The sequence below is a fragment of the Carcharhinus amblyrhynchos genome, chromosome 17, assembly GCF_965287045.1.
Source record: "Carcharhinus amblyrhynchos chromosome 17, sCarAmb.v2.hapA, whole genome shotgun sequence".
Classification (NCBI taxonomy): domain Eukaryota; kingdom Metazoa; phylum Chordata; class Chondrichthyes; order Carcharhiniformes; family Carcharhinidae; genus Carcharhinus; species Carcharhinus amblyrhynchos.
This window is the reverse complement of record NC_137340.1, coordinates 30,914,415-30,941,169: the sequence shown is the minus strand read 5'-3', so window position 1 is coordinate 30,941,169 and position 26,755 is coordinate 30,914,415. Positions and strand designations below refer to the sequence as shown.

Here is a 26,755-nt window from a genome sequence, read left to right as displayed (position 1 = left end):
ATTGGCCATATTCAAAGTACGAGGTTATAGGGATAGGGCAGGGATGGGCCTCAGTGGTGTGCTCTTTTTACAGACTTAATGGGTCAAACGGCCTCCTTCTGCACAGTAGAGATTCTATGGATTCTAACACCAGCTTCTTCAACCTATCATTTATGGCTAAAATCTTCCATTTCTTTTAATCATGCTGGTAAATTGACTTTGCACCTTCTCAGCCACTTCCTGAACCATGGTGACCAGAATTGCTGTAATCTAGTTGTGGCCCAATTGGAGCTCTGTAAAGCTTCTGTATAACTTCATAAATGTTACATAAATGCAATTTAAAACAGCAAAATGTTTCTGTGCGGTCCTTAATATTTGCAGCCAAAATAGAAAACAGAAAACCCCATCTGTCGTATAAGAGAAGTTTAACAAAGTATGTTTGGTACTGAAAGGGTTTAAACACTTTGCAGTTGACTCTCAATTAATGAGTAATTTGCTTACTAAACTGCGTTCCAACCCAGTGCAAAATGGTTGTATGCCACTTTGCTTTCCAGTCTCTCCCACTTAAGGGAGTCAATCCTTATCAGTAAGTATTGCTCGACCATTGTCAGTTTGACAGCAATCATTTGGAACATCAACACCTGTCTAAACTGTTGCATTTTAAAAGTGACCTTTCCGATATTTAGATTTGTTAAACAAATTTGTCAAGAAGATGTGATACAGATATATTGAAGTGGTTCTGTCTGTCACAGTTTGAATGTTCATTGCCACTGTATCTTTTACAAGCACTTGGCTCCAAGGTTATTTTGGATTAAATTGAAGTTTGCTCTCTTCCCACTATTTAATTTTTGACAGGACATTATGCATTGCCCATCACGCTTTCTCCCACTTACGTCATGCAAAACAGTGTAGCAGCAACATTAGAATAGCACTTTGACCCAAGGTTAATTTAAACCTGGTGATTAACTTACGTTTAGCAGTGTGTTCTGGAAATCTGACCTTGCCAGGCAGTCTTGCTTCTCCAGAGTTCCTAAGCTGGGGTGATATATGTTTGCTAAACAAGTTGCTTTTATTTGTTTCTGTTTGCACTTTTTTGCAGCAAAGAGACAGTACGCCATCAATGGACACTCCCATCACAAAGAGTGCACTGTACTCTAGAACTGGTGACAGTGAGGTTGATGACGCTCAGGCCGATGGGCATCACTACAACCAAAGAGATTTGGATTCTGCTCTCCTAACAGCACGGGAAGAGGTAGCTCATTCACCTTGAGAGTAGTGTTCTGTGTGAGAGAGAGTCTGTGTGTGTCGGTGTTGGTTTAGTCTGAAGTTACTTTTTGACAGAAGAGGTAGAATCATAGATTAATAGAACCCCTACAGTGCAGAAGGAGGCCATTCAGCCCATTGAGCCTGCACTGACAACCATCCAACCTATCCCCTTAACCTCACATGTATTTACCCCTGACACTAAGAGGCAATTTTTCACGGTTAATCCACCTGGTCCCCACATCTTTGAGTGAGGAAACCAGAGCACCTGAAGGAAACCCACGCAGACACTGGGAGAATGAATCATAGAAATCATAGAATCCTATAGTGCAGAAGGAGGCCATTCAGCCCATGGAGTCTCCACCAACCACAGTCCCAGCCAGGCCCTATCCCCATAACCCCATGCATTTACCCTAGCCAGTCCCCCTGACACTAGGGGGCAATTGAGCATGGCCAATCCACCAAATTGCACCCCTTTTGAGTGTGGGAAGAAACCGGAGCACTTGGAGGAAGCCCCCGCAGACATGGGGAGACGGTGCAAACTTCACACAGTCACCCGAGGCTGGAATTGAGCCCTGGTCCCCAGTGCTCTGAGGCAGCAGTACTAACCACTGTGTCATCATGTTGCTGTTTTTATGTTTTTAACAAATTAAGAAAAGAAAACCTGAATTATTTCCACAGTTTCTTTTTGTCTTAGCTTTGCTCGGAGTGTTATTATTTTTTATTTGTTTCTTGTCCATCTTCACCTCGTTTCAGTGGATTTCTGCTTTAACCTCAACTTTCATTTTAACATAAGCATGGGTTCTGAATCTTTTCTCTATGGCTCCTCACTTGTGGATGTTTACTCTCATTGTTCCAGATTGTTGCTCAGGAAAGAGAAGCGGCAGACTGGAAGAGGAAGTATGATGAAAGTAGGCAAGAGGTTGTTGAGATGAGGTAAGTTGATATAGGTCTGTGACATTGATGCTAACTCTGTAATGTTGACTGTAGAAGGGGTTACATGGGAAATTAAATTGAGAATCTGCCGTAGACAAACATGATTAAGCATGCTAACCAGGTTATAATATACTTGAGGGCTTCACGTTATTGTATAGATTTCATATACGCAGCTAGAGCAAGTTTACTGATTCGTAAAATCATAAAGTCTCTACGGTGTACAAGAAGACCATTTGGTATAGAGCCTGCACAGACTCTCCGACAGAGCATCTCACCCAGGTCCATCCCTGCCCTATCCCTGTAACCCCATTTATTTACCCCGCTAATCCCCCTAGCTTACCATTTTTGGACACTAAGGGGCAATTTAGCATGGCCAATCCACCTAAACAGCACGTCTTTCAGACCAAGGGAGGAAACAGGGGCACCCTGAAGAAACCCATGCAGACATGGGTAGAATGTGCAAACTGCACATAGACAGTCCCCAAGGCCAGAATTGAACCCAGGTCCCTGGCACTGTGAGGCAGCAGTGCCAACCACTGTGCTGCCCATGGATGATGTCTTTTACTAACTGCCATCTGCACTAGGTTTCACCTAACTGCTAACTGCACTAGGTTTCACCTGCACCTCTGCCTGACACAATGACAGGAGGAGATATTGTACTTTACAGAGCTAGGACAATCTGTTAACAACAGTGAACAGTGAGAGTAGAACACTACCTTTGTAAGTAATGCCCCGTGTATAAAAAGCTTGACATAGTTGAGGGATTACATTGACACTGTTCTGTGCATGAATAATGTGACCTGGTGAATTCTTATAATAATGTGAAGCTGATAGAATTTTTAGATTGTGTTGTACTCTAATGACATTGCTATTACCTTTCAGGAAGGTCTACTGGAAAATCTGGTACAAACAAAACGATTATTGACTTCGGTTGCCTCATGTTTTGCTCTATTATCATCCAGCTTTCTAATAGTTCAGGTTATTAATTGAAGGTTTCTCAATGAAATCGAGACTGAGGCCGAGTAAATAATGCCTTTCAGAAAAGAACTAGGTCACGTACTTCAATGTAAATGTGATTAATGCTGTTTAGCCCTTACCTCAAACTGCATAAAAGTGCCATTAGTCAGTCTAAAATTTCAGTGGGCTAACCCAGCTGAATTTAAAAAGCAATGCAGTTTAGGGAAAAAGGCAATTTAGTTAGTGCTTCATATTGTTCTGAACAACAAACTGGAGACTACCTCATAGCAATCTCAAAGTGTACATTTTGTACTGCACATTTTAATGCAGGATCTTTGTTCTATATAAGGCACCTAAAGACTTTGACGATGTCAGATGTTTAATGCTTTCAGTGGTACATATCTCCATTTAGAGTTAGACTAAATGCAGCCGATCTAGCTTAGATTTCTGTTTGTACTTTAAAGTTTGAATGATTGCATTTCACAACCACGTATTTGTATCCCTGTCCAACCATGCCCTAAGAAGCAAAGCCCTATAGATTGGCAACAGCCTGGGCCAACGTAGAGATGCCTACTCCCAATCTCAGCTTCCATTATATTTTTAAAAATCTTCTGTATGTTCCTCACCTACTCTGCGTGGCGTTTGAAATGAAATTCAGCACCAGGAGAAAATGATGAGTGACGAGCAGAGATCTGAGGTAGAGATACATTTTGAAACTGAGATGAAAAGCATTGTACATCCCTCCACCTTGGGGGCGGGGGGAGAATCAATCTTGTGACATTAAACTCCATGAGGCCATCTTGCATACATTAACATGGCACATCATGGAACTCGGCAGAATCTTCCTGCTGGCACTCTTGGATGCACTGGCCACTCACTATTTTCAACCTGGAGTTAAAACAAAGCCATGCACGGTTAGGTCTTTCTGTGGCAATTCTTTAAAAGCATACTTTAATTTCCAAATCTTAAGCTTCAGTTTCCAGTGACCATATTTGTGTATATTTAACGCACTTTTAACTGGCAAATTAGTGGCAAACTGGGATTATTTTTGATATTTATATGCAGCTTTTGAAATACTGGGTGGGATTTTACGGCTGCATTTGCTCCAAAAACGGGAAATCCCGCGCGAGGTCAATGGACCTTTGCATGGTCTGGTTTCCCCCCTTCTCCTGCCCTCTGCCTGCTACTTTTCCCGTGGCGAGCAGGAAGGGGAAATTCCCCCCACTATCTTATCCTGGACTGCCTTCAATCAATATTTTCTTTCTAAGTGCTCAAATGAACTTTTTAAATATAATTGAGGGTCGAGAAATGATGAATCCCATTGGCCCTACTGCTAAGCACAATGTTGGAATGGGGGTGGTGTAAACTTCTAAGGTGCATGATATGCAAAGCTTTGTTATGTGTTGAAGACTCTTGCTAATGGCTAGTGACAATTTCCTTAAAGATGTTGAAAAAATAGTTACGTTGAAACCAAACTTGCCATAGTACACATTCCCTAGAATAATGTGAGAAATGCATACTCATCATAGACTCACATAAAATGGGAGCTTTGAAAAATTTTTTTGGTGAGGAAGTGAGTTTTTAAAATGTAGCTGGGTGTTGACCTTCCTGGCAGTTTTTAACTATGGTTCCTTTTCTCTGCATTCTATGATATGTATTTATTTTGTCTTCAGCACTTCTTTGCACTTTCAATTTAAAAAGCTTAGGACAGAATTTTACGAAAAATATTTTCGAATTGCCCAACGAGCGAGAAAACGGGAATTTCGGAGGGAGAGGGGGCGGTGGGTGGATAGAGATCGAGTTTGCCAGTGAAGCTGTCGGCTGAGCTCGAGGGCAGGAACCTCATTATTCACCTCCCACCCGATCTTACCAGCTCGCCTTGTTGAAAGGTGGGCGGGGGAAGGGTGGCATGATGGTACAGTGGCTAGCACTGCTGTCTCACAGCGCCATGGATCTGGGTTCGATTCCCAGCTTGGGTCACTGTCTGTGCGGAGTCTGCACATACTCTCTGTGTCTGCATCAGTTTCCTCCAAGTGCTCTGGTTTCCTCCCACAGTCCAATGATGTGCTGGTAAGGTGAATTGGCTAAATTCTTCCTCCGTGTACCTGAATGTGGTGACTAGGGGATTTTCACAGTAACTTCAATACAGTATGAATGTAAGCCTACTTGTGACTAATAAATAAACTTTTATTTTACAAGACCGCACCCTTAATTTGTTCTTGCATTGGCATTTCAGAGAGTTCAAACACTTCTAAAGCACCCTGCAATGCGAGGATGTGCATTCCTCAGAAGAATTGCAGACAGTGAACAGGGCAGTTTACTTGAGGTGGTCTACATGAGACCACTATTTCCCAATAAAGCAGTCCAGTATAGGCTGCACCAAACTAAATTGAATATGAAAGGGATTTGGTTTGTGGCAACACTTAAGAGTTGTTCTCTGTTCTAGTAATTATCCATGAACCATTAACTCCATTGCGGAAAGGCTCCAACCTCATCCACAGCTGGGATTCTCCGCTGCGGGGGTGGGAACCGATGGGATCAGAGAATCCTGTCCCATATATGTGGCATAAAATCTCCTTTCAGGCAACACGTGTCACTCAAACTTATCAAATCGCCTAGAGTTTACTAAAATTCTGAGTCTGCTCATTCCCAAGCAGATCAGAAAATTGCCACTGGATCTGAATTTCACCCTAATGTTTTGGTAAAATTCCATGAAGAACAGTTATATTGCTCAATATTTACTAGAGTCAGGGCAAAGATTCTTTCAGAAGGATCTCAACCTCGGGCAAGTTTCACCGATCTTATTCATTCCCACTGCCAGTGAGAATGGAGAATTTGGCACTCAGCCAAAACTCCATTCACTGCGGCAGCACTGGAGAATCCCAGCCGCGGACGAGGTGAGGTTTTCGGCGTACATCTCTAAATGCTTGAATTGGAAACTTTTAATATGGTGTTAAAACATATTAAAAGGTGTATTGTACATCAGTCATTGTAAAATTGGCATGTCTGTGCACACACTCCTCTCATTGCAGCTTTTCTTGTCTACAGGCGGATTGTTGCAGAATATGAGAAGACCATTGCTCAAATGATCGGTAAAACTTGTTTCTTATATTGTCAGACATATGAACAGATAAAATTGAGAGAAAGCAGTTCAGTCAATACCTAATATGAGAAGTACTAGCCTTGCATTTAGGTACATTACCAGGAAGACATAAGAAAGCTTTTAGCTTTTGTAGTTTCCATCATGTAAAGTTAATCTCTAAGCATGAAAATGCGCTCCCTCTGCCCTAATCTACTTTGTACTCTGTTCCTATCCAGACCATGTTCAAGTACACAAACATATATATTGCATTATTCCTGTGACATGGCCAATATTTTACAAAGAGGTTGTAACGGGTCCACAGGTAGAGGTTAATGGATATCTATGTTGTTAAAGCTGTCTCTTAGAATAGATGATAACACTATTGCCATAGTTCCCTGCATTGGATCGTGATCTGAAATTGCCCTTGTGTCCAGACAGTTTTTTAACATTTGGCTTTAGTTTCATGTGAGCTGTAGATATTTTAAATTGATGTTGGCTGTCAGTGCGGCCAGCTATTGATGCGGGAGTCTCTAATCTCGTCTGTTCCTGCCCCGCTACCAACCAGAATGGAGATTTGGCACTCAGCCAAGACACCATTCCTTGCAGCGACACTGGAGGTTTTCGGTGTCTTTGTCACTTGCTGGTGATGTTTACACTGGAGTATCAATAATTAGGGTATCATTACTACAAATCTAGAAGTTACATGCATTTGGTTCTGAGGATCAGAATATTCCCTTGAGGGAGAATGGATTCTGGGTTTGAGGTTTCTTCACCCTGCTTTATTTCAGTGGTCTGAATATGGCACTCCTTCCAGCAAGTTGGTGGAGGCTTTTTTTGCCAGTCTTAATCACCATTTTTTATTTATTTATTTGTTTCTCTTTCTTTCTTCTTTTCTTTCTCACCTCCTTTACTTTTCTCTCCCCTAATTATTTTTTTCTCCCTTTCTCTTTCTCTACTATCATTATCTCCATTTTCTATTTTCCCTCCTCTTTCTGTCTTTCTCTCTCTCCTGGCTTGTCTCTCTCCTTTACTGCCTGTTGTGCCATCCTGTGTCCCAATTTGCAACTCTCTTCCTACTCACGCTTCTGTTTCTCACACTTTTCCTGCCTCGCTTCTTTCTCTCCTCCCAGCCACTCTTGGTATCTCTCCCTTCTGTATCCACTCTCTGAACTCTCAACTCTTTCAATAATTTTCTTTTTATTGTTTATTCGAGATGGGTGTTCAGCTTGGAAGGGGATGAGGTATCTGAGCAGTGCAGTGTTATTGCTATTGAGGCAAAGGTAGCCAGTGCCTAAAGGTTTAAGGTTACAAGTATGGAGAAGCATCTTAACCAGGACTGTGTACTTGTGGAATCTCACTAAAGACACAGTATAAGGGTGACAGGTGGGGCCTGGAGAACACTGTGCACGGTAGCACAGTGGTTAGCATTGCTGCCTCGCAGGCCAGGAACCAGGGTTCGATTCCCAGCTTGGGTCACTGTCTGTGTGGAGTTCGCATGTTCTCCCCGTATCTGCTCCGTTTTCCCCCCACAGTCCAAAAGACATGCTGATTAGGCGCACTGGCCATGCTAAATTCTCCCTCAGTGTACCCAAACAGGTGCCGGAGTGTGGCAACTAGGGGATTTTCACAGTCACTTCATTGAAGTGTTTATGTAAGCCTACTTGTGCCAATGATTCATTCATTGTGCCTTTTGTGGATGGACATAGCTCCTCAAAGCTGCTGGTATAGTACATAAACCGTCCCAAGATTTTAGCAGATTCAAATTCTAACAAACTACAATGTTGGTAACGTTAACTTAGGAGAGGCAGTGGCGCAGTAGTATTGTCGCTGAACTAGTAATCCAGAAATCCAGAATAATGTTCTGGGAACCCAGGTTTGTATCCCAACATGACAGATGGTGAAATTTGAATTCAATAGAAATCTGGAATTAAAAGTCTTCTGATTACCATGAAACCATTGTCAATTATTGTAAAAATAACCCATCTGGTTCACTAATGTCCTTAAGGGAAGGAAATCTGGCATCCGTACCTGGTCTGCCTATATGTGACTCCAGAGCCAAGTAATGTGGTTGACTTTTAATTCCCCTGGGAATGGGCAATAAATGCTGGCCCAGCCACTGAGGCCCATGTCCCACGAATTTAAAAAATCATGATTGTTCTTCACATTGCAACATGTATCCAATAAAACCTACTGACTTTTTCAAAAGAAAATTAAAATTTACGTAACTTCTCCACCATTTTGACGTTTTTACCTTCCTCTGCTGCTGTGTAATTGCTGCTAGTTTCTTATTTGCTTCTTTCACAAATTTGCTTTGATTTCTCTGCCTCTCTCCCTACTTTTGCAATAATTGTTTTGTCAAAATTTTAAATAAAAAATGATGAAGCTTGTCAGAGAGTGATTGTTCTGATCCTTTCTAACAGGTTTTGAGTGTTTTATTTTCTGCTTGGCTAACTAGTTGCCTTTTTCCATTATGCTATCACTTTGCTTCTGGTCATTTGCTCACAATGCAAATAAGGCAAACCTGGTGAGTAACGCTTTTAGACACTTTCAGCACCTACTCCATGCAGATTTGATGGAGCTTCATTTTCCTTCCACAACTATTGTTTCCTTCTGTGAAAATGTATTGAACTTATGGAGCATGTTTCCCTCAATGAGGAATGCCTGTTTTAAGACATAATTATAGCAGTTTTGCTAGAAACACAGCTGTCCGCTCTGAATTCAGTTGCGAGCTCTTCCAAGTGCAAATAGTTAAGTTCATTATCATTTATTGTAACAAAACATCTGCTTGTGTATTTTAGCAAATCACTATGTTACTGCTAATCTTTTTAACATTTTTTTTGTTCCTCTTTTATGACTCATATAATCATACAGGACAGAAGGAGGCCATTCAGCGCATTGTGCCTGTGCTGACTATTTTGAAAGGATGATTATACCCAATCCCACTTCCTGTTTTCCATCTATTACTCTGTAGGTTTCACAAGGACCTGTCCAGCTCCTTATTAAAATGACTCATGCAATCAGTTTTCATCACACTTTCGTGTAGAGTAATCCAGATCCTGAAAACGCCATCAAGTAAAAAAAATTCTTCTTGCCTTCCCTCTGAGATTTTTCCAATAATTTTGAATCTGCGAGCTTCAGGGATTGACTCATTTTCTAGAGGGAGAAATCTTCTCTGATTTCAAAACCCCTTATCATCTTGTAAATCTAATCAGGTCACCCCTTAATCTGTACTGACTCGAAGGCATTTACTTCTTTATTGAAGTGTGGTCTCCAGAACTTTCCAGCTGAGGCATAATGAGCTGTAGTGGTTGTTCCCTTAAGAACCAATCTGCAAGGCAAGGGTCACGTGATCTGGTGGCCTCCTCGGGAGCTGATTGTAGCCACGAGGCTGCAAGGCTTTGTATAGTTTTAACCAACAAATAAATGTTTTGCCCTTCCCTATACTGGCTGTTATGCTGTTATATTCTATCCCTCTTCATACAAACTCAAGTGATCCACTGCTTTTAAAATCAACTTGTTCTACCACCTCTAAGGATTTGTGTATTTGACTCCAAAATCCCTCTGCTCATTTACATTTTTCCAAATCCTGCTATGTATAGAGTACTGGGCTAGCTTTCCACATTCCATATTATAGCATAGTTAATTTTCGTGTGCAGGTCTATTATCTGTAACTTTATACAATACAAATTGTTGGCTTATTTTTGCTTCATTTTGTCTAAATTCACTTCTGGGGAGTGTATTTTATATTTACATGTACTTTTTATTTAAAATTAGCGAATGGAAAAAAGGTTCTACATACTCTACAGCAGTTTCAATGGATTGGAGGGTAGCTAATGTAACCCCACTATTGAAAAAGGAGGTGGAGAGAAAACAGGGAATTATAGACCAGTCAGCCTGTTGTCAGTAGTGGGAAAAATTTAGAGTCCGTTATAAAAGATTTAGTAGCAGAGTACTTGCAAAACAGTTTGAGGATCGGACAGAGTCAGCATGGATTTATGGAATAGAAATGATACTTGACAAACCTACTGGAATTGTTTGAGGATGTAAGTCATTGAGTTGATGAAGGGGAGAAGTGGATGTTGTTTAGTTGGACTGTCAGAAGACTTTCGACAAGGCCCCACATAAGAGATTAGCTTGTAAAATTAAAGGGCATGACATTGGGTTTGGCGTATTGAGATGGATAGAAAACTGATTGGCAGACAGGAAACAAAGGGTAGGAATACTCTGATTCTTTTCTGTGTGGCAGGCAGTGACTAGTGTGGTACCACAGGGATCAGTGCTAGGACCCCAACTGTTTACAATGTACATTAATGATTTAGATGAGGGAACTAAATGTAATATCTCCAAATTTGCAGCTGGCACAAAGCTAGGTGGGAGGGTGAGCTGTGAGGAGGATGCAGAGATGCTTCAGTGTGATTTGGACAAGTTGATTAAGTGGGCAAATGCATGGCAGATGCAGTATCATACGGATAAATGTGAAGTTATCAACTTTGGCAGCAAAAACAAGAAGACAGATTATTTTCTGAATGGTTATAGATTGAGAAAGGGGAATGTGAAAGGAGACCTTGGTGTCCTTGTACACCGGTCGCTGAAAGTAAGCATGCAGGTGTAGCAGGCGGTAAAGAAGGAAAATGGTATGATGGCCTACATAGCGAGAGGAATAGTGAGTACAGGAGCAGGGATATTTTGCTGGAGTCATACAGGGCCTAGGTGAGACCAACCTGGAATATTTTGTGCAGATTTGGTTTCTGATGAAGGGTGTTCTTGCTATGGAGAGATGGCAGGATTGATGTATTTAGGAGAGATTTAGTTGTTTAGGATTATATTTGTTGAAGTTTAGAAGAATAAGGGGGATCGCATGGAAAACCTATAAAGTTCTAACAGGTGTAGACAGAGTTGTTGCAAGAAGGATATTCCTGATGACAGAGTACAGAACCAGGAGTCATGGTCCAAGGATATGGGATAAACCAATTTGGACTGAGATGAGGAGACATTTCTTCACCCAGAGAGTGGTCAGCTTATAGAATTTGCTACCACAGAGAGCAGCTGAGGTTAAAACATCAATATTTACAAGGAATTTTGTGGGGTTAAAGGGATCAAAGCATATGGGGGGAAAGCGGCAACAGGTTATTGAGTTAGATGATCAGCCATGATCATAATGAATAGCTTGAAGGGCCAAATTGCCAACTCCTATTTTGTTTGTTTCTTTGCCTTGATTTCTTTACTTCTTTTGATTCTTCTCAAATAAATCTTTTGAAAGATAACTCAGGGCTCGATAAAGTTATTGCCATGTGACTTATGAACTTAAATCATGAAAAATGTCAGTAAAAATTCAAAGGGTGATGCAGTAAGTTGGCAATGGAATGATTTATGAAGGCCATTGTTTAGTACAGTGTGAAACAGAAACCTTTCCTGCAAATTTATTGATGCAGAAAATGTGACTTGCAGCACTAATGCATAATTATACTGATGTATTTTCATATTAATATGCTGAATAATTTTCAGGAATTTTATGTTTTGTTTGTGTGTTATACTGTTTTGAGGCACAATTCCATTCTACCTGTAATTCTGTGAATGTTGTTCCATTTCACAACACCACTCATCTACCTCGAGCTGTCCCATTGTGCCATTAACCAACTCTGTGATCATACTGATATGGGGCTGGATACTCCAGCCTTGTTCGCAGTCAGGAATGTCCGGCTGAGCACCAAATCCTTTGTCCTCATTGGCATTGGTAGTGGGGTCTGAACAGCTAGAAAATTCCAGCCACGATCTTGTGAAAAGCAGATTTTTTTTTACTTTCCTATTTTGTTTAGCGCAGACTGTATTCTGTACATCACCCTGAGACCTTTGTAACTAGTTTCTTACTAGAAGATTTGAAGTTAACCATACCGGCTTTCGTAAGTCTGTCCAAAAGGAAAAGCAGCCTCACCAAAGTTGGGTGAGCTGAGTCAGCATGGTATTCATGAAACACCACTGCAAGCTTGGTGGCAGAAACTTTGGTAAATCCAAAACAAAATACCATTCTGAAACGGAGAAAGGTGGACACAATCTACCCAGACATCTTGAGGTGCATAAGGACAACTTGCATCTTCTTGTCATTTTCTTATTCTCCATTGACCTCTATTCAGTGAGCACCTTGGCAGCCTATTTTAATTAGACAGGGCTTGTGTTATTGAGTCTGCTTTGGGGATTGGAATGCTACAAAATACAGGACACTGGATTTACCTCAGACATAAATTCTGTGGAACTAAACAATTCAAATCCTAAGATATAAAACAAAATCCAGCTGGGGTTCCACACACTTAAGTGACTTCTGCCAATTCTGCTCACTTCCATCTCACGATTGGAGGGAATTACAACAATACTCGTACAGTTTGCTTTTTGCAGGAGGTAATTTTTTTACTTCCTGAGCAACATTTTGTTTGCAGCAATTAACAGGGTTTGACCAACATAACCTCCACTGAACGCACGATGGTGACTGAAACAAAACATAATATTTGAAAATAAATGTCAAGGGGGGGATGGTGAACTTGTCAAGTTGTTGGTTGTTGTTTGCTTTGCCGTATAGATTTACTGTCCAGATTGCAAGCAAGCTATGAATAGTGAAAAATGAGGCTTATTAACTGACTAGTCCATACTTTTCTTTTGTTTAAAGCAGAGGAAACCGTTTGCCTATCTATTCAAGGCACTACTTCCTTTCTTAGTGTCTATTTTTTAAAAACATCCTTTTCTTGTGGAAAATTTGCTTGGAAGCTTCTGCTATTTTTTCCTTTCCTGTTTCCTTAATTCCCTTTCTTCAGTTAATCGCCTAATCTGTTAAGTGACTTGGATAAAGGAACTGAAGGCATTGTTGCTAAATTTGCTGATGATACAAAGATAGGCAGCAAAGTAAGTTGTTGGCATAAGGAGGCAACAAGGTGACTTAGATTTAGCAAGTGCTGGGAAGTGGAGAGTAATATGGGTAAATCTCAAATTGTGCATTTTCGCAGGAAGAATAAAAAGGAAGTATATTATCTAAATGGTGGGGCATTGCAGAGCTCTGAGGTACAGAGGGATCAGGGTGTCCTATTGCATGAATTCCAAAAGGTTAGTAAGCAGGTCCAGCAAGTAATTCCTCTTACAATAATTAATAACATTCTATCTAAAAGTGGAGAGGTAATGTTTCGGTTGTCCAGAGCACTGGTGAGACCACATCTGAATTACTGTATATGATTTTGGTCTCCTTATTTAAGGAAAGATGCAAATGCATTAGAAGTAGTTCAGTTTACTGACCTAATACCGGGAAAGAGCGGGTTTTCTTATGAGGAAAGGTTGGGCAGGTTGGGCTTGTATCTGCTGGAGTTTAGAAGAGTAAGAGGTGACTTGATTGAAATATATAAGCCATGAATCTCCCATCTGGCTGCGCTGGGCTACAAGATTCTCTCATTGGCTTATTTGCGGGGTTCACTAGCATCTCCCAGCATTGGATTTCCAGCGGTGCCTGCTCTGCTTTGGAAATTGGTGGGGAGGCGCAAAGGCCAGTAACATGGTCATTTTAATACAATTTCAATGTAATTAGCAGGACCGGGACTGAAGTCTCTGAGCCAGCTAGCATCCTCCCTCCCCATCAGAGTATTTCACTCCAGCAGTGCTTACAGTAGCTCCCCACTTTCGGGGAGCTAGCGGTCCAACCCCGCTGGAGTGAAGTGGCGGGGGGGCAATCAGGGCCATCCAGAGAGTTGTGTGGTGGGGGGGAACCCCATGGGCATTGGCACCTTGGCAATGCCAGCCTGTGCTCCCGCCATCCATTTTATTTTTAATGTACAATGCTGTGTGCTAATTATGTCATTCTAAAAGAGCATAAAATGGTTTGTCAGCTGCTTATTTAAATTTCATGACCTGGCCTGACAAATTTTCTTCACAAGGAATTTAGCCAAAGGTAAGGGGGAAAAACACAGTCCACGTGATATTTCCAAATAACCTCTGAAACTGTCGACAGACTACCCATTGAGAAGATTGATTAGATGCCAGAGGGGTTACATACAACAGCATGTATTTAAAATGTGTTAGTTTATGTGGGTCGTACAAATGTGTGTGCTTAGAATGCAATTTGTGAAATCACGTACAAATTACTGATACTGCAGTGGAGTTCCATTTTAGCAAATGCTAAAAATAATATCCCAGGTTTGAAAATTTGATTTAAGAATCTGATAATGAAGTATTTGTTGTTGTGTAGCCAGCAGATGGCTTCATGCTGTATTGAGAGACTTCATGCTGCGTGCTGTGATGGTCTTTTTCACTGGTGTACTCGATGGATTATGGACATGTCGCAGCTCCATGCAATTTTGTTAAGAATGGACGTTTCATAATTTTGACCTTGGTGATTGCTGCAAGTGCAAAGATTTGGATAAATTAGGTGCCCTTGAACAATTCCCATAATCAAATAGAGCTTTTAAACAACCCAGCTGCTCCAAAATCAAAATACTGCAGATGCTGGAAATCTGAAATATGAGGGTAAAATCTGAAGTAAAAACAGAGTGCTGGAACGATTCAGGCTCAGGCATCTATGGAGGGAAACTGAGCAATGATGTTGGAAATCTAGTTCTGTTGATTAAAATGTTCAGCTTTGTGGTAAGACACTTAAATTGCAAGTTTTAATTTAACAGCAGTGAGTGGGGAAAGAAGTTGCAGAGGATCTATCTCATCCAATGCAAACAGCAGGATATAGATAGGCTAAAACGTTGGGCAGAGAAACGGCAGATGAAATTTAATCCGGACAAATGCGAGGTGATGCATTTTGGTAGATCAATTCAGGTGGGAGTTATAAAATAAATAAATAAATGGCAGCACCATCAGGAAATAGACACACAAAGATCTGGGCCTGCAGGTCTACAGATCCTTAAAAGTGGCAGCATGGGTGGAAAAGTGAAGAAAGCATATGGCATGTTTACCTTCATCGGACAAGCATCAAATATATACGATGGCAAATTATGTTACAGTTATATAAAACATTGGTTAGGCCACATTTGGCATACTGGGTCCAATTCTGGTCACCATACTACTAGAAGGACTTGGAGGCTTTAAAGAGAGTGCAAAAAAGGTTTACTACAATGTTGCCTGGTATGGAGGGTATAGGTTATGAGGAGAGATTGAATAAACTGGGATTGTTCTCCCTGGAAAGATGCAGGCTGAGGGGTGACCTGATAGAAGCTCATAAAATTATGAGGGGTATGGATAGGATAAACAGTTGGAAACTTTTTCCCAGTGCAGAAATGACAATTACAAAGGGGCACAAGTTCAAGGTAAGGGGAGAAAGGTTCAGTAGAGATTTGCAGGAGAAGTTATTTACACAGAGGGTGGTAGGGGCCTTGGATGCACTGCCAAGTGAGTGGTTGACACAGATATGTGAGCCACATTTAAGACTTATCTGGATAGACACATGAACAGATGGGAATAGAGGGATACAAGTGCTTGGTCTAGATAGGACAATGTGACTGGCACAGATTTGGAGGGCCGAAGGGCCTGTTCCTGTGCTGTACTGTTCTTTGTTCTTGTTCATTCTGTTTCTCCCTTTGCTTGTGGCAATGTTGCTCTACTGCAGGGTTAACTGAAATGATGCTTTTGGAGCTAAGAAAGCCATTAGAGGTTTTTTGTACAAGTGACAGGATTTGCTTTTAAATATATTATGATTTCCTCCAATGGGCCCACTGATTAAGGCATTGAGTTGTTGAACCATGCAGGCAAGGAAAGACCTACATTTGATTCCACCAGTGTTGAACGATCTGATCTCAGCTGGAGATGCTGCAGTTGGCCTGGGTTAAGGTGGAAAAGTCACTTAAGATGCTCAGTATTAATTTATTTTCACCAGCTCTTTCTGTATCAATGGAAACATAACTGCAGGATTCTGCTTTAACCCTTTTGACCTGCAGATACCATGGGAATAATTGAGTGAGGGCTACAAATTTCCAATTTTGCACTGCAGAGCAGGAGTCACCCAAATGGTTGATTTGGCTCCTAGCCACAATAGTAAAAGGACTATAATTCCTGTTCCAAAAATTCTAGTTCCGTATATTTACATTAACTCTGCATTTCCACTTCTCTACAGAAAGGACAGACAAACGGGCAATATCATTGTCTGGGAGAGACAGGCATGAACATTGTGTGAGGCTTTTTTCCTGCTGTTTTTTGAAGCCTTTATTTGATACTGAAACGTGGAGGTGGAACTTCAGTCCCAGTTTTTGATGTTGGCTATAATAAATACTCGCAAAGTGGTGTGATGTTCTTGCTGTTGCCTTTTCAAGGGCACTTGGCCCAACCCTTTCTTTCTTTTGCAGAGGATGGTCTCCATCATGCAGTATGGCCTGCTCCCCAATGGCCTACACCATCTCCTAAATACTATGTTCTTATATGCTGTATGTTCCCATGTCAAGTTCATGTTTGGGCTGTATGCCTTTGTGTTGTACTATTTTCAGGAGCAGAGGTTTTTCTCTGCAACCGGATGAACAGGTTTTATACATTCTGTCTCTGGGAAGAGTTTGGTTTTGAAGTACGCCTGCCACTGCTGAATAGCTGGAGATAAATGTAGGCGGCAAGAAATGGGTAGAACCCTTAGGAGTATTGATAGACAAAGGGATCTGGGTGTACAGGTACAGAGGTCACTGAACGTGGCAATCCAGGTGGAAAAGGTAGTCAAGAAGGCATATGGCATGCTTGTCTTCATCGGTCGGGGATTGAGTTTAAAAATTGTCAAGTCATGTTGCAGCTTTATAGAACTTTAGTTAGGCCGCACTTGGAATATAGTTGCCACACTACCAGAAGGATGTGGAGGCTTTGGAGAGGATACAGAAAAGATTTACCAGGATGTTGTCTGGTATGGAGGGCATTAGCTATGAGGAGAGGTTGGAGAAACTTGGTTTGTTCTCATTGGAGCGACAGAGGTTGAGGGGAGACCTGATAGAAATCTGCAAGATTGAGAGGCATGGACAGAGTGGATAGTCAGAACCTTTTTCCCAGGGTGGAAGAGTCAATTACTAGGGGGCATAAGTTTCAGGCACGAGAGGCAAGGTTTAAAGGAGATGTATGAGGCAGATTTTTTACGCAGAGAACAGTGGGTGATTGGAAGTCGTTGTCAGGAGAGGTAATGGAAGCGGATACGGTAGTGACTTTTAAGGGGCGTCTTAACAGGTACATGAAAAGGATGGGAATAGAGGGATATGGTCCCTGGAAGGGTAGGGGGTTTTAATTATGTCAGGCAGCATGGTCAGTGCAGGTTTGGAGGGCCGAAGGACCTGTTCCTGTGCTGGAATTTTATTTGTTCCTTCTTCTTTGTTCATTGGTAAATGTGATATAGTGGAGTATTTCTATGTTAGATGAATGCTGGTGGTGTGATGTATTGAGCAACCTGAGAGGTTGATATTGCAGAGGATAAGGGGTAGACTAGTGGTGAAGCAATGAACTAGTAATCCAGAGGTTTGGGCTAATGCACTGAGGATGTGGGTTCAAATGCCACCATGGCTGCTGATGGAATCTAAATTCAATTAATAAATCTGGAATATAAAACCTGTCTCTGTGGTGGTAAGCATGAAACTATCATTGATTGTTGTACAAATACATCTGCCTCACTAATGTCCTTTTGGGAAGGAAATTGCCATTCTTACCCACTTTGTCCTACATGACTAGACCCACAGCAATGTGGTTAACTGTCCTCTGAAATGTTCTTGCAAGCCATTCAGTTCAAGGAATGGGCAACAAATTCTGGCCTTGCCAGCGATGCCCACATCCCATGGAAGAATAAAGGATGAAGATGTTGTGAAGACCTCGGTCATCTGAGTAAGATTTTATGTGCCACTGTTGCCAGTTCCTCATGACCAAACATTCAGAATTAACCTCACTGTCTACCTCCTCCCAATCCCTTACGAGTCCCATTCTTGAGGGCCTCTGGAATGCAGTGCAGCTTCTCTTGAAGAGGGCCTGGCTGCCTTTAAGAACACAAGCAATTAGCGCATGATGCTTCTTGCTTCCATTTTGAGCACTGAGGTAGCCAGCAGTATGGGTGGCGCTAAACCTTACATTAGTGAATTTGCACGCTGGCTACCTCCACCTTAACAGGATGGAAAGTTTGCAAGTGATGATTGTGAGTCCAAAATATGGTGCAAACCAATTTTTAACCAGATCTTTCTTGATAAGAGTTGTTGACTTAAGTTTTAAGTTTATTAATTAGTGTCACAACTAGGCTTCATGATTTAGCCTCCTCATGCTGAAGATGATGTATGATTTGTCTGCCTACCGAGTAATTCCCTGTTCATTTGCTTTCTGTGGTTTAAATAACATTACGTTTTCAGCATCTTCTTTCTTTCCTTGTGATTTAATGCACTTGTATCCCCTATTTCAATCACCTGATGATTATCAGATTAAATGTAATTTTGAGTTACATGGCATACAATTAGAGGATTCAGCATCTAAAGAATATGTTAGGAAATAATGCGGAGAGGAACATTTATATTTTTGTCTATAAATGTACAGTATTCCAATTTTATGCTTTGAAATTGTAAGATTAATAAATTTGGAACAAGGGATAAACAGATTGCTGTATATTTGTCACTCGATGTTCTGTTACCAAAAATGTATGGAGATAAACTTCAGAATTAGCATAACTTGTAACCTGGATTTTCTTCTCCACAGAGGATGATCACAGGGAAAAGTCCATGTCCCATCACACAGTACAACAGCTAATAATGGAAAAGGATCAGGCGTTGTCTGATCTGAATTCTGTAGAGAAATCTTTAGCAGACCTCTTCAGGAGATATGAGAAGATGAAGGAAGTGTTGGAGGGGTTCCGAAAGGTAGGTTAATTTAAGAATGGATTTTTCCCATCCAATTCCAAGAAAAAAATATTTATCTCAAGCTAAGCATCAAGGTGGCAATTGTTCCTGCAACAAGGTATTTGGGAAAAAAACTATAAGATGGAACTTTTCATTTCTCTGTCTTCCCACTGCACTGTTCCAGCTGCACACAAAACTAGTGGTATTTAATCTTTAGGCTAATGCCTGTGATTTGGATTACTGCTGCAACTACAGCATCCGATGCTACCCATAGCCACATGGTTGTTTATTGACAGTAACACAGTACAGCCAACTTAGTTTATTGCATCTTAAAAGAAAAACGTAAGATATGTTTGACATACTGAAGGCTGCTGCATTTTAGCAAAAATCTTGCTTGTGTAGAAGGCTATATACACTGCAGATACCTGGAGAAAACTTCTTAGCTTGTAGATTTCACATGAAAACACTTTAAACGCAATTTATTTAATTCCCCCAATGTGATATCAGTTGCCCAGAGTCTGTGGTAAGGATAATAGTGTGGCTATCAGTGTTTACTATTATTGAGGAGAGATGTCCAAAGCACTTTGCAGTGTATGAAGTACTTTTGAAGTGTAGCTACTGTTATAATGTAGGAAACAAGGCAGCCAATTTGCATGTAGCAAGGTTCCACACAGCAATGTGTTGTAACTAGAAAATCTGCTGCTTTAGTGATATTGATGGAGGAGAGATAAATATTGGCCAGGACATTCAGGATAATTCCCCTGTTCGTCAAGGCACTATGTGGAGATGCTGGCATTGGACTGAGGTAAACACAGTAAGTCTCACAACACCAGGTTAAAGTCCAACAGGTTTATTTGATAGTAAACGCCACAAGTTTTCGGAACATGCTGTTCCTTCGTCAGGTGAGTGGAGAGTTCTGTTCAGAAATAGGGCATATAAAGGCACACACAGTTTACAGAATACTGATTAGAGTACAAGTCTTTACAGATAGTAATAGCAGGTTAGCTGCTATTGTCTTCAGACAGGGGTCTGTTATCCCATCACTCTTCCCAAAAACCCCACCCCCCCATCTCTCCCTCCCTGCTGGGTGGCACCAGTTCTTGTCCCAGGTGTAGCTAGAAGCCTTGCTGATGGAAACTATTGCAACCTGGAACCTTCAAATGAAAATTAACAATAAAATAAGAAGAAAAAGGGAAGTAGAAACCTGCTCTTCTGAATTAATCATGAGAGTAAAAACCAATTTCTCAACTCAATAGAGTTGAAAACAAAGTCAATAGTAATGCAGGTCAAAATACTGTGAGGTAGGACAAGCCCTGCAGCTCCTCTCTGTTCCTCTCCTCTTGGAGTTTATTGACAATGGCAGGACCAGAGAATCCTGCTGTCAGCGAACAGTGCACTCCCTCCCACTGTCAAGAAACATGTGGCAGGGAGCCCAGAGGCACAGCCTCAAGATAGAGGGGGGGCGGTTCAGAACGGAGTTGAGGAGGAACTTCTTCACTCAAAGGGTGGTGAATCTCTGGAATTCTCTGCCCGTTGAAGTGGTGGAGGCTGCCTCGCTAAATATTTTTAAGAAGCGGGTTGATGGGTTTTTGATAAGAGAGGGGATTAAGGGTTATGGGGAGAGGGCGGGAAAGTGGAACTGAGCCACGACAGATCAGCCATGATCTTATTGAATGGCGGGGCAGGCTCGAAGGGCCAGATGGCCTACTCCTGCTCCTATTTCTTATGTTCTTATGTTCTTATGTTCAGACAATTCCACCAATAGAGTACAACACAGAAACAGACGCATGGGCCCACCAAGTCTATGCTGACCATCAAGTTCCAATCTATTCAAATCCCATTTACCAGCACTTGGATCATAGTCTACTATGTCTTGGCATTTTAAGCTGCTCCCAGTCTACAGTTGCCAGTTCCTGTCTAATGATTTCTGGATTATCCTCATCCCTTTCCATAATAAGTTTGAAACCTGCAGAGTTGTGGTCACTTTCCCCAAAATGCTCGTTCAATGATACTTCAACCAATTGCCTGGCTTCATTCCCTAGGATTCAGTCTAGCACTGCACCATCCCTAGTAGGACTGTCTATCTACTGGCACAAAAGGCTCTCCTGGATACACTTTAAAAATTCCACCCCTTCTAATCTCTTCACACTAGGGCGATTCCAGGTAACATTGGCAAAGGTGAAATCCCTTACCACCATAACCCTATTTCTCTCGCACCTCTTTGTGATTTGCCTGCATATCTGCTCCACTATCTCCCTCTGACCATTGGGAGGCCCATAGTATACATCTAGCAAAATGTCCCTTTTGTATTTCTGAGCTCCATCCCTATGGCCTCATTTAAACAGCCTTGGACAGCCCCACACATTACTGCAGTGATGGTCTCTTTTACTAATAATGCAATGTTTCCTCCTTGTTACATCCCCCCTGCCCCCCATCACGCCCGAAACTTCTATATCCTGAAATGTTGAGTTGCCAGTCCTGCTCTTCTTTCAACCATAACGTATATTACATAACATAATTGATTACAACAATAACATATTCCCATTTACTGATTAATGCTCTGCCTTACCAGACAGGCTTCTTGCATTAAAATGGAAGCAATTATCTTTCCTTCTCTTTATTTTGCTTTCTGTAAATGTTTTGACTTTGGATTAAATATTTTAATGCTTTCTAAATTCAACTCTGCAGACTGATTTTATTGCTGTGCAAGTGGCTGGCTGTTGAATGGGTTAAAATCTCGCCCTCTGTGTCTCAGTAAAGATTATTTAATCTGATCAGTGGAAAGGATATGCTGTAGCTTCCCCTGTGTCTGTATAATAACTACATTCTGGAAGAGTCAGCAGAAATTCTGTGAGCAGCTGTTAGAGCAATGGATGACAAACGGCACTCGTTTGCTGCTGTAGGCAAAATCCAGACTACTGTGAATGCCCAAGTTTGTATTTATGAAATCATTACTTTAGAGGTTGCAAACTACCAGATGTGATACCAAAGTCAATATATTTTGCTTTCCTGCAGGCTAATGATATTGCCTGTGATTTCTGACTGAAGTGTATATTTCCTCTGAGCAGCACACTCAGAGCAACATCCATAACCAATATCCAGAGTGGCGCTGAAAGGAGTTAATTTTCAAGGTCTGCCTAAAAGGCTACCTTTAGGAAGCGTGTTTTCTTGTATCTTTTCTGATCTTCAAGGCAGTTACTTCATTTTCTTTGGCAGAATGAGGAAGTGTTGAAGAAATGTGCCCAAGAGTACCTGGCCCGAGTAAAGAAAGAAGAACAGCGGTACCACGCTCTGAAAATCCATGCGGAGGAGAAACTTGACAAGTAAATGCTCTTTGTTCTAAAATTAAAATTCTGGGAATACGCAGGTCAGGCAATATGCGTGGGGAGAGAAACAGGGTTAATGGGATAGAGGTGGGAAAGTCTGCAATTTCCCATTATTGGCCAGCGTGTTGGTCTTCTGCCTTGGTCCCGTCTCCAATCATTTATTATTGAGGTTGCTGCAGCTGGGAGTCAATTTGCCAAACTAAATTGCCATTGAGGATACTTGCCAAAAACCATCTGGAATTTCTAGGTAGGTGCCCTGTTAGTGGCTGGACTTTGGCCCTGAATTGAAGCGACTTCCTGAAAATAGGTTAGGGAGTGGGAGAGGAATCAATGCCTTGATTAATTTAACATTCATCCCACCCCACCTCATCACTGGCATCAGTGAAGATCCGCAGCTGCAGCTTCAGGCTGCCCTGTGGGGGAGTTGACTCCTCCGGAGCGGCAGCTGGTGCCACTTTTATTTTTAATCTTTGAAAAATTCATCAGAGGCCACTTCCATCTTGACCCCCCCATGTCAGCAGCTGCTGCCTCTTTCAGTGCTGCAGGGCAGCCTTTTGGCCATCCAGCCATTCCCTCCTTGTGTGGACAGATCTCCCCCACATGCAGCCTTCTAAATGACCATCTCCTTGGAAATTGTCTGGAACCACCACTTGTGGTTCTCAACTTGCAGTTTGTCCTGATGGACAAACCCCGGAATGAAAATTCAGCCCCATCTATCAGGTGAATAATAGTTTGTCTCTGACAAAATTCTCTTCCTGTTTTTATTTTGTACTATAGTGGGGGTACTTTATAACAGTTGAAACCAGTAGAAAATACATAACCAATTTGGCATCAATAAACACAATTGAACCACCTTTTGTGCAATAGATGAAAATGTACATGCTAGAGGTGAAGATTAAGAAGTTGGGTGCCGGCAATGATGTACGTATAGTCTGACATTAAGAGGAATTTGCATTTTTGTATTTCGTTTTGATTTTTCCCCTCATCTGTGTAACATTGGAAACAAGTGTGATAAGTATTGAGTGGAATTTTATCAAAATTTATTAAAGTGTCAGTTTCTGACTGAAAACTGGTCTATATCTCTCCAGATACGTAGAATCATAGAATCTCTACAGAGCAGAAGGAGGCCATTTGGCCCATTGAGCCTGCACCAACATCAATCTCACCCAGGCCCTATCCTGTAACACCACATATTTATCCTGCTAATTCCCCTGATACCAACAGTCAATTTATCATGGCCAATCAAACCTAACCCACACATCTTTGGAGACCTGAGTTTTCAGACCAGATTATTTGGCACTTGCTGCTGGAGCAATGCCAATCTATGCTGGGAGGGGTTGCGTCAGAGCATGTCCCTCTCTCCCTGGGCATTAAACATTCCTTGGCATCCCTGGCAGGTTCTTTTTGACTGATTCCTGTAGTTAACTAGCTGATGTGACATCATGTAGGTGAGTTCAGAATATTTAGTGAGATGGGATCATGTGACTGTGAAGCATATATTAAGATGTTAATTTATTGAAATTAGCTTCTCACCCTTTCAGGACTGTGACCTCATTATGTCACCAGCAAGGGGTGGGAAAATCGAGAAATGAGATCACGCTGGCAAGAATTTTGTTTCCCAATTCTTGTGGGATTTTGTGTGTAGCCAAGTCACCATTTGCGTGCACAGAATACAAAGGCACAAAATGCCCCCCACCCCCCATCTTTACATCAATTAATTATGATTCTACAGTTGAATCTCTTGTATTCAGATATCTTAACAGCAATAATACCAAATGTATATAAATGATGAAATGCATTTTGTAGCCTAACAGCCCACAGCAAATCTTCAGTGTTTTGTCTTTCACCAATCATGGTGCAACAAATTAATATTCTTTGCTGCATAAGTTTGAGTTAACTTCCATCAAACACTGGAGAAGATCAACATTTTTTTACTATTAAAGCGTTATTCATTGTCTATATAGGAATGACTTGGAGTTAGCATGTGATGAATATTTTTAAAATATTGACACTTGCATTCAATGAAAAATCATTTGAATTTCAGGGCTAATTCCGAGATTGCCCAAGTACGAGCCAAGTCCAAATCAGAGCAGGCCGCCTTTCAGGCCAGTTTGCGGAAAGAACAGATGAAAGTCGAGTCACTGGAGCGAACCTTAGAACAGAAGGTAATTAATTCTGTGTCAGGAGCGAGTGTCTTTTCAATGTCAGAAAAATCAGATACTTTCAGAATCTTTGAACGGTAGTTTGAAATGTAATTTCTGCAGCTGTCAGAGCTTTACGATGTTCAAATCTAGCTGGATCCCAGTTGGTTGCTACAGTTATAGATATAGACAGCCATATTTGCATTTCCACGTTATATTTCTATTCCTGGTTTTTACTGAAATCTATAGTTAATATTATACAGCACAAAGGGATCTGTGAATGTTAATTAAAATATGGTGAGCTGATTTATCTTTAGGTATCCTGGCTATCAGCCTACGAATCATCAGCTTTCAGCCTCACTTCTTCCCACATTCCTGGCATCAATGATATAACTTTACAAAGTTACATGTGAAAGGAAATTTCAGCATTGGTCCTTTTTTCTTAAAAATAGAACTACATTTTCATTGCAAAAACCCATTTCTCGTTGAATGCACCCTCTGCCACCGGAGAACTGGGGATTGCCATCGGCAGGATCAGAAGATTCCGTTGACAGGAATAGCCGTAAAATCCTACCCCTCGTGGGGTGGCCCACAGGTAGTCAGGAGCCTACTGCGTGCGGTACTGTCTGGGGTACAATTCTCTGCTAAAATGTGACTAATGCAGAACAGTCAGAAATCTTAGTCAGAAATTTCTGACTGAAAACTGATCTGTATCTCTCCATACGTAGAATTCCTACACAGCAGAAGGAGGCCATTTGGTCCATCGAGTCTGCACCAACAACAATCCCACCCAGGCCCTATCCTGTAACCCCACGTATTTATCCTGCTAGTTCCTCTGACACGAAGGGTCCATTTATCATGGCCAATCTGCTTATTAGGGATATATTTACAAGTACTCCCCATTTTGTTTTGTTTGGAGTCTTGTTTTTTTTAATTAACCACAAACCCAGCTTGTTCACAGAAGTTTCTAAATCTCCATTTCAAGCAGCGACCATGGAGCAGATGTAACGTGGTGCCAGATCTGCGAAATTCCTATTTGTCGGTGCTCAAAGGCAGAGACTTTTTGACCTGTTCTTTTCATCTCTCTGCAATGAAAACAGCATAGATTTTCTGAGAACAGCAGAAAAGAAATATGATTGTTTTATTGTGCTTGCATGTGTCTTCATCAGGGTGGTAATTTAAAAGTAGCACTAAAGTGTACATTCAATGTGTTTTCATTTCTTTTCAGAACAAGGAAGTAGAAGAACTGACAAAAATCTGTGATGAACTGATTGCCAAAATGGGGAAGAGTTAATGTTGCCTAATTTTTTTTTAAATAGGGGGAAAAAAATTCTGAGTGCAATAAAGCCAGTGGTGCAGTAATATTGGCTGACCTGTGTGGACATTGGAGGATTTTACCACATTTTCAATGCACTATTCTGCTTTCCACTGGGGCCTGTTTAATATGCGTAGCATTCAAATGGCCCGTGGAAATTTTCCTTTTACTGTCTGCTGTATTGTAGTATGGCACACAACGAGTGACATGAGTTCCTGTATCAGGGAGATTGGTTGTTTAATGATTAGATGAGCTGCATTAGATATTGAGATTGATTTTTTTTTTTGTTTCTTTATTTCTTTTTAAGGGTCCCCATGTATTGTGTCTTCAAAGTTTCAATTTACTGTACATTACATTAGTGCAAGAAAAGTCTTGCCAATTTTCAGTGAAGCCTTAAGAATCTAGACTTGATCTGCATTATGGATTTGTAAAAATGCATGTGTGTCAATGAAGTTCTCTATTGTAAATAAAATTTAGTTTAAAATCACAATTTCTGTGTTTTTTTTAAATCGGTGGTTGAGATTACTGCAACTTTTCAGACTTGGGAAATTTTTTTTGTTGTGTTTGAGTAGGGATGCTCAAAAACTATGATAGTTGTCCATGCTGACTGACATTAGTTCTGTTCTCTCTTCCACCTACACCCATCTCATAGGTAGTTAATCCTTTGGGACAACACCATCGTAGCAACACATGACTCACATAGTAATGTAGGTATTGGACGCAATTTGGCTCTGTGAACTAAGAAGTGCCGTAAAGCCAAACCAGGGTCAACATTATTAAGAACAAAGAACAGTAAAGCAGAAGAACTGGTCCTTTGGCCCACCAAGCTTGCATCAACACATGACACTTCTCTAAACTAAAAACCTTTTTTGTCTCTATGTGGTCTATATTTCTCTATTTCCTACCTGTTCTTGTACCTGCCAACATGCCTCTTAAATGTCACCACTGTTATG

The 26,755-nt window shown here is 41.2% G+C and overlaps 1 protein-coding gene across 12 annotated transcripts in view; it reads left to right on the top strand.

The window, feature by feature from the left end:
- Nucleotides 1–26,292, top strand: part of LOC145354415 (uncharacterized) — a 266,934-nt gene extending 240,642 nt beyond the window's left edge. For all 12 annotated transcript variants that reach the window (XM_080205707.1, XM_080205705.1, XM_080205706.1 and 9 more), the window contains 7 exons: nucleotides 1,079–1,231; nucleotides 2,102–2,178; nucleotides 6,184–6,227; nucleotides 18,881–19,041; nucleotides 22,237–22,343; nucleotides 24,391–24,511; nucleotides 25,716–26,292. In XM_080205707.1, coding sequence (XP_080061833.1) covers nucleotides 1,079–1,231; nucleotides 2,102–2,178; nucleotides 6,184–6,227; nucleotides 18,881–19,041; nucleotides 22,237–22,343; nucleotides 24,391–24,511; nucleotides 25,716–25,781 — 729 coding nt within the window. In that variant the 3' untranslated portion in view covers nucleotides 25,782–26,292. The remainder of the gene's footprint in view (nucleotides 1–1,078; nucleotides 1,232–2,101; nucleotides 2,179–6,183; nucleotides 6,228–18,880; nucleotides 19,042–22,236; nucleotides 22,344–24,390; nucleotides 24,512–25,715) is intronic.
- The last annotated feature ends 463 nt before the right edge of the window (nucleotides 26,293–26,755 follow it).